The sequence below is a fragment of the Emiliania huxleyi genome, assembly GCF_000372725.1.
Source record: "Emiliania huxleyi CCMP1516 unplaced genomic scaffold EMIHUscaffold_110, whole genome shotgun sequence".
In the NCBI taxonomy this organism is placed as follows: Eukaryota; Haptophyta; order Isochrysidales; family Noelaerhabdaceae; genus Emiliania; species Emiliania huxleyi.
In genome coordinates, this window is record NW_005201791.1 from 195,941 (window position 1) to 208,346 (window position 12,406).

Here is a 12,406-nt window from a genome sequence, read left to right on the forward strand (position 1 = left end):
CCCCAATCATTCTCCCTGCTCGCCACTCCCAACCCCTGACGTAGCTATACTCTTCGTCCTCGACCGACCAGGTGGGGCGGCAGGTTAGTGCAAGGCCGCCTCCACCACCCACAGCTTATAGGACCATTCCGCACACGTTTCGCCATGACTGGCGGCACAATCCGACGCAGGCGTGTCATCGGCGGACGTAAAGTAGATCCGCAGCCGATGAGGGTCGAGCAGGTTCCCATCGCCAGCCTTGACGAAGGACGGATTGTGGTGGCGTTTCAAACCGGTGTGGATGGCGTTGTGTGGCATGCTCAGTTCAACTCCATAGGCGGCGGCGAGCCGCGCTGGATAGGCCTCGTCCTCATAGATGACTCCAACTTGGCGCCAAGGTTCCGACTGATCCAGCAACCCACGACGCGAGATGCTGAGGATCTGTGCTGCCCCACTTACCCGAGAATTCAAGGGGAAAGGATACAAGTCGGTCAGCATGTAGACCATGTCGCGGTGCGCATCGTACGTGACGTCGACGTTGGACAGCAAATTCACCGGGCGGCCAAATAGGTCTGTGATGCCCTGCTTGCTCAGCTCACGGAGTTGTGGCAGATGAGGCTCGCCGTTGTCATCAAAATGCAGCGGGCTGAAGTGAACATTCCACCGGGTGTAAACACCCTCGCTGTCACCATAGGTGTGGAACAACCACGTCCCGTTCGTGCCAAACGTGGCGATGGAGGGCTGCCCGATACCGTATTCAAATGGGCGCGGCTGCGGCTTATTCACCGTCGGGGAGAATCTGAGGAACTTGTGCTGTAGAGGCGTTAATGTCTCTGTGTTGCGCAGCCCATCGAAGTAGACAACATGTATTTCGTTGGCCTCAGATTCGTCCAGGCACGTGCGATTCGGTGGTGCAGTCGCATTCAGCCCATCGACAAGGTACCGTATGCAGTTGAACCTCTCAACAGGCATCGACGTGTGGAACATGATATTGTTGAACGTCTGCCGTCTATACGTTATCGTCCGTGCGAGGACGGCGGGCTCGCACGCATTCCAGTAATAGTTGTGCTGCCACGGCCAGTCACCGAGGTCACCCCACCACACGCCAAACTGGCCCGGGTAGCGAACACCCGGATACATAGCCACCGTCGTCAAGGCCTCTTGGTCCTCCCGCCGGTTGATGTAGTAGACCCAGTCGCTGAACGTCCAAGGTATATGGTTGTGACACGTGAAGATATGATCCACGCCGTCGCCATTGTTGAGCACCGTCGGCGAGTGCACGAATCTGTGGTTGCCGTGCACTTTCTTTGCGTCATACACCAACATCAGGCTATCACGACGCCAACGCAGCTGCACCACCCTGGCGTCCGGCCGGTGTGGCGGTGGCGGCGGCGGCGTTGAGGGAGGCGGCGGCGACGGCGGCGATGACGGCGGTGGAATGACTAGTAGTGGCGCTGGCGGCGGCAACGGCGGCGGCGGCGGCGGCGGCGGCGGCGGCGGCGGCGGCGGCGGCCGTGGCTGGCAGAGGAGCGCATCAATCGCTTCTTGCGCTCTCATCCGGTCCGTGAGCTCGACATAGCTCTGGTTGCTTCGCCGCCCCGGCAACCACTCATTCTTGCCGCTCTTTGGGTCGATCGAGTTGACGCCGTCGCACTGCGTGCACTCGCTCAAGCCCACGCCCTCGCGGCTGACTCCGCGCACCGCTAGGAGGGCGGCTAGCGGGTCGTAGCTGGAGCGGCCTCCCGGGCCCCACCCCCAGCCCGCCCGGTCGCGAAAGTCCATCAGGGCGTGCCTAGAGTCCACTCCGTAAGGCCGCGTCACCTGTGTCGCTGGTCGCGTGGGCGCGTGGAACTACTTTGCTCGCTACGAGGAGGGCGTGCCGGCACGGGTTGGCCGGCGCTGCGCACAGCTCCATCACCGCGCCAGTCCGCACCACGTCCCCGTCGCGGAACCCGAGGTAGATGGTACGGACGGACGGCGGCACGTTTGCTGCGACGAAAGAGGACGCGGCTGCGGCGGTCGCCCTGGAGACGGCGTCCGCGCCGTTGAAACAGCCGCACGCATTGCACTCGGCGAAGCGAGGCCCGCTCGTCGGGTAGTCTCCCGCCATGATTGAGAGGAGAGCCACCTTTTCGGCCACCAAAGCGTAGCCTACAGGGGAGGCTCTCAGAGACAGTAACGAGCACTTCTCCACGTGTTAGGCCGCTGCTTGATGAGGGAGAGGGGCCGTCCAAGGGGCTATGCGCGTCGGGGCCCGAGCGAAGCAAGAGCTCCAGATTCGTCAGCAGACCGACAGACGCGATTGTGACTGAACGCGGCGGCGAGGCGGCGAGCACGCGCCGGTACACGTCGACGGCGTCCGGCACCTGTGAGGCGTTCCGGATCGGCGAAGGGAAGGCTTTCAGGACACTGTCGACAAACGTGAGCGGAGGCTCTCCCGCCAGCGTCAGCCCAGACCCCTTGTACGCGCCAATCGGTATGTGGTCGCGGCCGTAGAAGTGGTTCACCACAGAGATGACGCCTGCTCCTGCGGGCGGCGCGCTGTCCTGCACAACTGCGAGCAGCTCCACCTCGCCGTTGTCCGCCAGCGCATGGAGGGCGCACAAGGCAACGACGTCGTCGACGTCGCGGCAAGCGCCACACCCCATGTCGGTGTCAAGGATGAGCCTCACGGCCGGCGGCGAAGTTGGTGGTTGCAGCCATGGCGGTGCTGGCGGCACTGACAATACTGACGGGTGTGCCGGCACCCAAGAACTTGTCGTCGACGCTTCCGGCTTCATTCGGCAGACGACTGCGCCCGGTAACGGGACGGTCCTTTGGATGGCTTCGCTGTGAAGCTCGCATTTACTGTACTGGCCCCGGCCACCCAGGCGGGAGTATTCGTAGGCGAGGCATTCTGACCCGGCCTGGATGCACAGCACCGAACAACGCTCCTCGCTCAGATCCCAGTGCTCCTGCATCAGGCTGCTGTTGCCTGCGGCACAGGCTCCCATGCCGTGGTTGTGTCCCGGACGCCTCCAGTAGCCGAGCGCATTCGCCAACAACAACAACAAACCCATCGTGATTTTAGGCGCCTTCGTTGACCAGGGGCACCTGCGAGGCGCGAGAGGCGCAGCGGAGGGTGGCAGCGGCGTGTTTGGCAATGCTGGCTGCGGCAAAGGCGGCGCCGCTGGTGGCCCGCTGCAACGGACTCGGGGCGCCGTGGGAACGCGCCGTGGGGGTGTGCGTGCGTGTGGGGAGAGGGCGGTGAAGAGAGCCTGCCTCGCGCAAGGGCAGCAGAGAGAGAAGAGCTTGCGAGGTTGTGTGGGTCGGGTCGGGTGGGGTGCGGTGTTCTCTGTTCTCGAGGTGGATATCCTTTGGCCGCGTTGGGTAGCGAGGATTGGTGTAACCCGAGCCACGGAGGCGTGTTTTCTGGCGGCCGACCGTCAGTGCACGGAGTTGCCACTTCTCCGACTGCCCCGGCTAGTTCCCGAGGTCGTCGGGTGTGACCCCTTCGTCCCCCGAGACCTAGCGCGGGTGGGTTGGAGGGGGCTCGCCCCGTTCCTCCCCATCGGGCCGCGTGAGCGGCCTCGCCTCGCAGATTCGTTTTTCGCGCCTGGGTCAGGCGCGCGGGGCATCCCCCGGGTCGCTCGACCAGCGATCCGAAGAGTGGCCGCTATGCGAGGGAAAGAGCGGGGCCCACGGGGTACGCCTCCGTCCGGCCCCCTCCGAGGGGGGAAGGGAATTGTGGGGTCCCCACGGGCGCCTCAGTTCGGCCCTCCCGAGGGGGGGGAGGGGAGCAAGGGGGTGGGGGGATCGGGGCGGGGGGGGAGGGGTCTCGGGTTTCGTGTGGCTAATACTTGCCTTTCGGAGAGGGGCCTCAGTGCAGGCGATCCAGGGCAAGCCGGCTCAGCCCGACGTCTTCCCCTCCTCCCCTCGAGGCAGCGAGTGGCAGCGAGAGGAGGTATCGAGCGCCTATGCTCTGATGGTGTGCGCGGATGGTGGCAGGCTCGGGCGCGTGGGCGGGCGGGCGGGCGGGCGGGCGGGCAGGCGGACGAGCGGGCGGGTGGGTTGGCGTGGACGGAGCACAACAGCAGGGGGGGGGAGGGGGGGGGGGGGGGGCATCAGTTAACAGCGTACTAAGTCGAGAGCAACAGCAGCAGCGCCCCAAACGAGGCAGGCCAGCAGCAGCAGCGGCCTCGCCTCCTGCGGTGTCTAACTCTTGCAGTCTATCTAGGCGGCCGCGAGGTTAATATACCAAATAATGGTGTCAAAACACCGGGGGGTGGTCGGTGCGCAGGCACCTGAGGGGCTTAGCGCCGAGCGCGCAGCCGGCTCGACGTCAGTCCCTCCACAACACACCGCGCTCCACTTGACATCACCTTGACTCTCTCTCGACTAAGCACTGCCTCCCACTCTCCCTCTCTTCACTTCTCTCGACTGAGCTCATCGTCGCGCTGGTTTGCTCCCATTTGGGTTTTCCTCCCTGCCCTTTTCCGCCTCCTCCGCTTCGCCGCCGGAGGGGCACTGCTGCTCGCCTCGTCGCCTTCCGCCATCACGGTCGGCGCCTCGTCGTCGAGCGCCTCCCCTCGCTCGCGCCGCCCGAGGACCGTCTCGCCTTCTGGAGCACTGCTGCTCGCCTCGCCTCCTGCCGCCGTCGCGGCTGGCGCCTCGTCGTCGAGCGCCTCCCCTCGTGCCGCCGGGCTGATCGTGTTGGACCCCGTCTCCGCCTCGTCGACGGCGTCGCAAATGCTCATCTCGTCGTCGTCGTCGCCGACTGGGTCGCATCGTGGGCTGTCGCCAGCGGTTGGGAGGTCCGCCTCCCCCTCGAGCTGCCTCTCCATTTCTAAGTCGTCGCTGGTCGGCGCTGCCTCTTCGTCTGCTCGTAGCGCCTCCTCTCTTGCACTCGTCCGTTTCCGCTTTCTCCTCTGCTGGCGCCCGAGGTCATCTGTTCGGTCGCTCGCCCCTACCCCCTCCTCGCCCCCTCCGCTCTCTCGCCGCTCCCGCTCCTCGCTGGCCTCCGCCTCCTCCTCTCCGCGCAGCCTCCTCTCAATCGTCTGGCCTGCCATTCCGAGCGCATTCTTCCTCGCCGCCTCCTCTGCGGCGTGACCGTGCAGTACGTCCAGGCGTAGATCTTAGCTAACGAAACACACGCTAGCTAAGGACAGGGTCGGACTGTGTGCTAGTCCGAGACCTACGGCCCCAGGGAAGAGAACCCTGGTGCACCTGTTCGCGGGGTTCCGCCCCACTAAGCAGGGCAACCTCTCTCGAGGCGGCTAGACTCTATCTCAAGCTCTCGCCCACCCGTGTCGAGTCGTTACACGTCCCCACGTCTCATGCTAGCCGAGCCACCCGGCCGAGCCCAAGGCTATCCATTCGAGACGGACCTGCCCCGAGACGGCTTCGGTGTGGTGGTGTGGTGTGGTGTGGTGTGGTGTGTGTGGGAGACTAACGCGGGCTTCTTGACCGGGAAAGGTCGAGCCGGAGAGAGTAGAGCTGCGCCTACGACAGCACGCCGAGGCGTGAGTGTCGCAACGACAACGTGATAGGTTGCCGACACACTCTCACGCGTCCACGGCGCTCGGACTGGAGCCGGGCGGCGACGAGAGCGAGCGGGCTGTGTATCTTTGAAGTGAAGTTACGCGGTCCGTGAAGATACACCACTTCGACCTGGAACCCGTGTATCTTCGTATGAAGATACATCGCTTCGGCGCGGAACCCGCATAAGTAAATCTCGGTGTATCTTCGGTGTATCTTCCGTCCGTCTAGATACACGGAGGAGTGTATCTTCTCTCGTGACACGAACCTCCCTCCAGGGAACCTCCCAAAGGGGGGGGCGTGCCGGTCCTTGGCCCAGAGGCAGATACCTTACTACTCAAGCACGCGTCAAACCCCCTGCCACTCACGAATCTGCCGGCGCAGCGTGTGGTTGGGGGCGAGGAAGCTGTGCACGAGCGCCTCGCCCGTCATCGGGCTCGTCGACTTGGTCGCGAGCCAGCGCTCGATTGCCGACCGCTCGTACGAATGCCCGTCCGCCGCCATCACCGGGTCACTCATGAGCTCGGTCGTGATCGGGCAGATGAAGTCGGCCGGCGGCTCCTCCTCCCTCGGAGCCGGCGCCTCTGCAGCCGAGGACGGCCCTTGCGCCTCCGCCGCCCGCCTCCCCTCCTCCAGCCTCGCGCTCTCCTCGAGCGCCGCCGCAAGCTCCGCCTCCTCCGTCGCCGCCACCGCCTCCTCCTCCGCCTCCTCTGCCGGCGCCTCGGGCTCTTGCGACGGCCCAGCGCCTCCCCCGCCGCCCTGCTTCTTCTTCTTGCCCCTCTTCTTGGCCGTCTTCTTCTCCTCGGCGCGCTTCTCCGCCTCTGCCTCTGACAGCAGCGCCGCCGCAGCCTCCTCGGCCGCCCTCTCGGCCTCCACCCTCTCTGCCGCCGCCCTCTCGGCCACTGCCCTCTCCACCCTCGCCTCAATCTCTGCTCTCTTCGCCTCCCTCGCCGCCGCCACAAGTGCGCGCTCGCACTCGCCGTGGCCCTCCTCCTTGGCCAGCTGCAGCGCCGTCTCGCCGCTCGCAGCAGTGCGCGCCGCTGTGTCTGCGCCCGCCCGCAGCAGGCAGAGCACGACGGCGGAGTGGCCTTCCAGGCACGCAACGTGCAGGGGTGTGAAGCCGTCCTCCGCGGCTCGGTCGACCGCCGCGCTGGCGCCGAGGAGCAGCCGAACGCACTCGAGCTGGCCCTGCTGGCTCGCGATGTACAGCGGCGTGGCGCCGTCCTCCTTGGCTTGGTTGACCGCCGCACCCGCTTCGAGGAGCAGCCGGGCGACGTCGAGGTGGCCCTTCTGGCACGCGATGAACAGCGGCGTGGCGCCGTCCGCCTTGGCTTGGTTGATCGCCGCGCTGGCCTCGAGAAGCAGCTGGGCGCACTCGAGGTGGCCCTTCTCGCACGCGATGAACAGCGGCGTGGCATCGTTGATGTTGGCCTGGTTAACCGCCGCGCCAGCAGCGAGAAGCAGCCGGACGATCACGAGGTGACGCTCCTGGCACGCGACGTACAGCGGCGTGAAGCCGTCAGCGTCTGCTTGGTTCACCGCAGCGCCAGCGGCGAGCAACAGACGGACGCAGTCGATCTGGCCATCCAGGCTCGCAACGCTCAGCGGCGTGGTGCCGTCATTCTCGGCTTGGTTGACCGCCGCGCTGCCCTCGAGAAGCAGCTGGGCGCACTCGAGCTGGCCCTCCTGGCACGCGATGGACAGCGGCGTGGCGCCGTTGACGTCGGCTTGGTCGGCGTCAGCGTTGGCGCCGAGGAGCAGCCCGGCGCACTCGAGCTGGCCCTCTTGGCACGCGACGAACAGCGCGGAGCAGCCACGGCCCGTCGTCGCCGCCACGCTCGCGCCGCTCTCGAGCAGCAGCCGCACCGCGTCGGCCTGCCCGTGCCGAGCGGCGATAATCAGCAGCGTAAAGTGGTCCTCGGCCTCGAGCCGCGCGTCGAGCAGGGCCGTGAGCGCCCGACCACGCGTCCACCCGGCGAGGAGGGCGCGCAGCAAGGTCAAATCGCCCCGGCGCAGGTCGGCGATCAAGGTCGGGCTGATGGCGTTCATGTGCATGCCTCGGTGGCGCGGGGCTCGGGAGTTCACAGCCTTGTTATCGGCCCAGAGGGGTGGTTGAGGGGTTGAGGGGTTGAGGGGTTGAGGCCCCCCCTCCACCATCTGGTTGGCGGTTGAGACCCCCCGTCAACCCTTTAGTTGAGGGTTGAGGCCTCCGGGGCCTATTCAAAGGCTGGCGCGTGATCACAAGATACACTGGAACAACCCTGCCGCCAAATCCCAAAAATCGCTTCGCCTGCGGCGCGCTCTTGCGCCCCTCATACCTCGAGCGCAATCCATAAGTAGGAGACGCTCACTGTCGCCATTCAGGCGCCTGATCTTTCAGCAAAGCGATGGCCTACCAGGCTCAGTGCCCATCCCGCCGGACGCAGCGCCAGTGTCGGAGGGGCTGATTCGCTATGAAGAGATCAAGTTCGGGAAGCAGCTCGGCGAGGGCAGCTTCGGCATGGTCTACCAGGCCGTGTGGAAGCACGACGACGTCGCCGTCAAAAAGATCAAGGACAAGCTGCTCCGTAAGAATGCCGAGGCCGCAAAGGTCGAGTTCATCAAGGAGCTCAAGCTGCTGCGCTCGCTCACAAATCGTCACGTGGTGCGCTTCTGCCAAGCGAAGACTTTATACGCCACGCGCAACATACGCACTCCTCTCGTACTCCTCTCGTTGTCTCCGCCCGATGCGCCGCCCGCGCTCTCATCATCCGGCTCACTCTCTGATGGAGCAGGTGCAGTGCTTTGGCGGTCACGCGTCCGGAAATCACTTCTTCATCGTCACTGAGCTCATGGAGCGCGGCTCCCTCGCGGACTGCCTCGACAAGCACGCAGACGAGTTTGCGTGGGCACGCCTCGGAAAGAAGGTGCTGCTTGGCGCCGCCAAGGGCCTGCTTCACATCCACAGCTGCGATATGGTGCACTTTGACATCAAGCCGCTCAACGTGCTCATCAACGAACACAACACGGCAAAGCTCGCCGACGTGGGTCTGGCCAAGAGGCTCACGACAACTGTCACCAAGCCCGGCGGGTGGACGCCCGCATATGCCGCGCCGGAGATCCTCAACCGCGAGGGCGCCAACCAGAAGAGCGACATTTTCTCGTTCGGGCTGATGATATGGCAGGTTTATACGCAGCTCAACAGCCAAGTCTCGGCGACAAATGCGACGCCGACCCGCGCTGGCCGGTGGCGGGGATCCTCACGGGCGCCGGCACCACACACGGTGGTGCGCTTGCGAAGGAAATGGGCCGCCGCCCTAGCGCAGTGCAGATGAAGGAGGAGCTTGAGCACCAACTTTAGCGTGTAGGGGGGCGTGCGGCTGATATCCGGGCATGCTTCTAGGCGTGAATCGCGTCGCGTGCATGGTCGCGTGGGTGGTTTTTGATATCGCCTCGTAAGCCTGGTAAGGTAAGGTTGCTATTGCTCAAAATCTCAGGCAGGCAAGACCTATACCGGCAGAGAAAAGGAAGGGCGGTCCGGCGCGGGACAAGGGCGGCGAATGGGCAGCAGCGGACGCGTCTCGCGGCCCCGCGATGGCAGTGGCCGTACCTGCGGGCGGGAGGGCGCAGGCGGTGCTGCCCGGCGAAGCCGCGTTTTGCGGCGCGCGAGGGCGTAGCCCCGAGACGCTGCACACGTCGGGCGTCGGGACGAGCCTCTTCATGGCGCCCGAGGTGCGCGCCCAGTCGAGCGCGCGCAGAGGGCCGCCGACGGTGGGCTACGACGAGCGGTGCGACACCTTCTCGTACGGGATGCTGCTCTGGTCCCTCATGCACGAGGTGGCCGTCCCGCCCTCCTCCGCCTCCGCGTCGCGGCCGCGCGTGAGCTTGCCGCCGACCGCGCCGTCTACTCGGGCCTGATCACCCGCTGCTGGCAGCAAGACCCGGCGATGCGGCCGAGCATGCAGGAGGTGGCCGCCGAGACGATCTCCCTCACGCAGCGCTCCAGCAAGCTACGCGCTGCCCGCGTCCGACGCCCGCGCGCCGGCACCACACATGGCGGGCCGGCCGTCGGGCGAGACCGTGCACGTAGGCCCGGTCAACAGCTGCTCAAACAAGCTCGACGGCGAGCCCGCGTCGGAGCAGGAAGGAGACGTTGGATTCGTTGTGTCCGGAGGACTCCTGGAGTGTGTACGTTGATTTACGGCTCATGTTGGTGTAACCCGATTCGCACCTGCGTGTTTAGAGTGACTACAACGAACGAAGCCCGGCCCTGTTTTCTTTTTTTGAGAGCGCCTTCGTTGTTAATAGTACAAACCCAATGGTCCTCTGCGAGCGGTCCTTCGTTGCAGTCGCACACACGCACACGCCACACCGCACCGCGCGCCCGCCCACCGCCCCGCCCAGGCGGGAAAGAGATGAGGGGATGGGACAGCAAAGGAGGAACCCCAAACACGTATGGGAGGGTTCAGTAATGCGCCACGCTGCCCGGCGTCTCTCACTTTCCGGGACAGCCCCGCCCTTGTGAGGCAGGAAAGTGACGGCTACCCCGTACGCCCAGTTCTAGGTTCTACTCCCCTGGGTCATAAGGTACGTCACTTTGTTTGTAACTCAGAAACTAGTTCCTGGCCAAATGGCTCCCGCTGGCTATATCTTTTATGAGCTTAGCCTTCGATGTTATGAAACAACGCAAGGCGGACATGGCATATCGCTCTCGGGCCCACAGACATCCCGCACACTCGCCGCACACCCGCCGCCCCCGCGCGCGCCCCGCCCCGGCCGGGAGAAAGGGGAGTGACAGTTTGGGACGGCAACAGAACGAGTATGTTGAGTCCTGGCTCAACAACGCAGATAAAGGACTTGGGTGGTCCGGCCCACAAGTCGGGCTCATGCGCCCCGACTGACCGATCTACCGCACTGATCACTTCCGCCCCCTCGCTCCCAACCCATCCACCTCGCCTCGGGCCGCGCCGCGCGATCTCGGGCGATCTCGCGCGATCTCGGGCGATCTCGGAGCTCCACGCCACGCCTCTCCACCCCGCCCCACCTCACCCACCGCCGCGCCGCGCTATCTCGGGCGATCTCGGAGCGTCGCTCGCGCGGCGTCACACCTGCTCAAAAAGGAAGGAGGTTGGAGGCAGGAGGTCACGCCCCATCCAGAGCGCCGTCGTCGCCGGGTTTTTGGCCCCCGGGTCGTCGCCCGACGGTTGCTGCGCGCACATCCTGAGCGAAGTTCCCTAGTCACCCGCGGCCGGACTCCATCCGGCACGCGTCGCTGGGCGCTCAGAGCCGCGTCGGCGATGACGGTCACACAGGAGCGACACACAGAACCACAAGACAAGACACTCAGCCAAACTGACTGCCACACATCCTGAGCGAAGTTCCCTAGTCACCCGCGGCCGGACTCCATCCGGCACGCGTCGCTGGGCGCTCAGAGCCGCGTCCCCTGCTCGCCACCCCGACGCCCAAGGCGCCCGAGTGAACGACAGGCGGCACGCGAAGACTGATATTTGTTCTGTTTTTTTATTTGTCAGGCATTTGAGACGCTCTGTCAGTCTCTCAGTCCGAGCCGGCCGCGACTCGCGATCGCGCGGTTCGCCCACGAGAATGCCCTGCAACGACATCCTACCAGGCGCCGAGAATGCGCGTTGTCCGCCACGCCGAGGCGGTAAGGACGTCCGGCGGGCGCGCTCGGCGCTGGTCCTCTACACCGAGGCCTCGCGGGAGCGGCTGCGGGCGGCCAACCCGCATGCCAAGTACGCCGAAGTGACTCGCCTCGCGTCCGCCGAGTGGAAGGCGCTGGGCCTGAGCGCCCGGGCCGACTGGGAAAAGGTGGGTCTCCAGCCCGGCTGGCGCACGGGCCATGCCAGCGCACACTGCGCCGCACCCAGCCCTCGGCGGAACCCCCCGCGCAGGCGGCGGTGGACGACAAGCTGCGGTTCGAGCGCGAGAGGGCGGCGGCGGACGCCGCGGCCGGCGGCGCGGCCGGCGGCGCGGCCGGCGGCGCGGCCGGCAGCGCTGCTGCAGGCGGGCCGGTGACCGGATTAGCCAGCAGCATTCTGAGCGGGCAGTTGCCAGTCGGGCCGGGCTCGCCGATGCTGCGGAGCGCCGGCGGCGGCGCTGGGCTGCAGGCGCCGTCGTCGGGCGCGCGCCGAACCCAGCGGCGCATCGTGGTGAGCAGCAGCGACGACGACTCGAGCGACGAGGAGGATGCCGCCGCCGGTCGGGAGCCCGGCGGGAGCGAGGGTGCGCATATGCACACACTTATACACATACGCATATGTCTATGCGCACCATTCTCCCCTCTCCCTTCTGCCCTCTCCCCTTTCTCCTCTCCCTGCCGCGTCCACTTCACCACCCCCACCACCCCCGCTGACACGAGCGCGGCGCATGCGGCATGGCCACGGCAACGTGTGCAGCACGTGCAGCACATGCGGCATGGCCGCGGCAAAGTGTGCAGCACATGCGGCATGGCCGCGGCAAAGTGTGCGGCACATGCGGGACCCGACCACGGCGCCCACGTCCACGTCCAACGCCCGGCAGGCGCCGAGGAGGCCTCCCCGCCGGCCGCCGCGCTCGCGCCGCGGGGCGGGGATGACTGGAGGGTGGTGGGAAAGGAGGAGGAGGAGGAGAAGGCGCCGCCGCAGGAGGAGGAGAGTGCCGTCGACGACCTCGCGCGCCTCGTCGCTGCGGCAGGGCTGGGCGACGCGCCGGCGGCACAGGGGCAAGAGGGCGCCGCTGCGGCACAGGGGCAAGAGGGGCTCGAGGCGGCCGAAGAGCAAGAGGGGCTTCCCGCGGCGGCGGCGGCGCGGGCGTGCAGGATGATCGGCACGCGCTCACCGGCCCGGGCCCGCAAGCTGGCGCAGCAGGCGCCACCACCGTCACCACCTCTACCACCGACCCCCCCCCCCCCCCACACACCACCACCACCACA

The 12,406-nt window shown here is 66.2% G+C and overlaps 4 protein-coding genes across 4 annotated transcripts; 1 reads left to right on the plus strand and 3 right to left on the minus strand.

The window, feature by feature from the left end:
* Positions 1–84: 84 nt before the first annotated feature.
* EMIHUDRAFT_223536 (hypothetical protein) lies at positions 85–2,972 on the minus strand (the record flags this gene model as incomplete). Its single annotated transcript, XM_005791722.1, has 4 exons — positions 85–1,339; positions 1,586–1,771; positions 1,866–2,130; positions 2,270–2,972. 4 exons carry the CDS (start codon positions 2,970–2,972, stop codon positions 85–87), a joined length of 2,409 nt encoding a protein of 802 aa, XP_005791779.1.
* A 1,413-nt stretch (positions 2,973–4,385) lies between these two features.
* On the minus strand, positions 4,386–4,802 carry EMIHUDRAFT_223537 (hypothetical protein; the record flags this gene model as incomplete). Its single annotated transcript, XM_005791723.1, has 1 exon — positions 4,386–4,802. The coding sequence occupies one exon, from the start codon at positions 4,800–4,802 to the stop codon at positions 4,386–4,388; it is 417 nt and encodes a 138-aa protein (XP_005791780.1).
* A 1,042-nt stretch (positions 4,803–5,844) lies between these two features.
* On the minus strand, positions 5,845–6,057 carry EMIHUDRAFT_69946 (hypothetical protein; the record flags this gene model as incomplete). The annotated part of the gene is made up of 1 exon (XM_005791724.1): positions 5,845–6,057. A coding segment is annotated over one exon (213 nt), but the record flags the coding sequence as incomplete, so codon positions are not given.
* A 1,858-nt stretch (positions 6,058–7,915) lies between these two features.
* EMIHUDRAFT_54443 (hypothetical protein) lies at positions 7,916–9,452 on the plus strand (the record flags this gene model as incomplete). The annotated part of the gene is made up of 3 exons (XM_005791725.1): positions 7,916–8,140; positions 8,271–8,762; positions 9,360–9,452. Coding segments are annotated over 3 exons (810 nt in total), but the record flags the coding sequence as incomplete, so codon positions are not given.
* Positions 9,453–12,406: the final 2,954 nt, after the last annotated feature.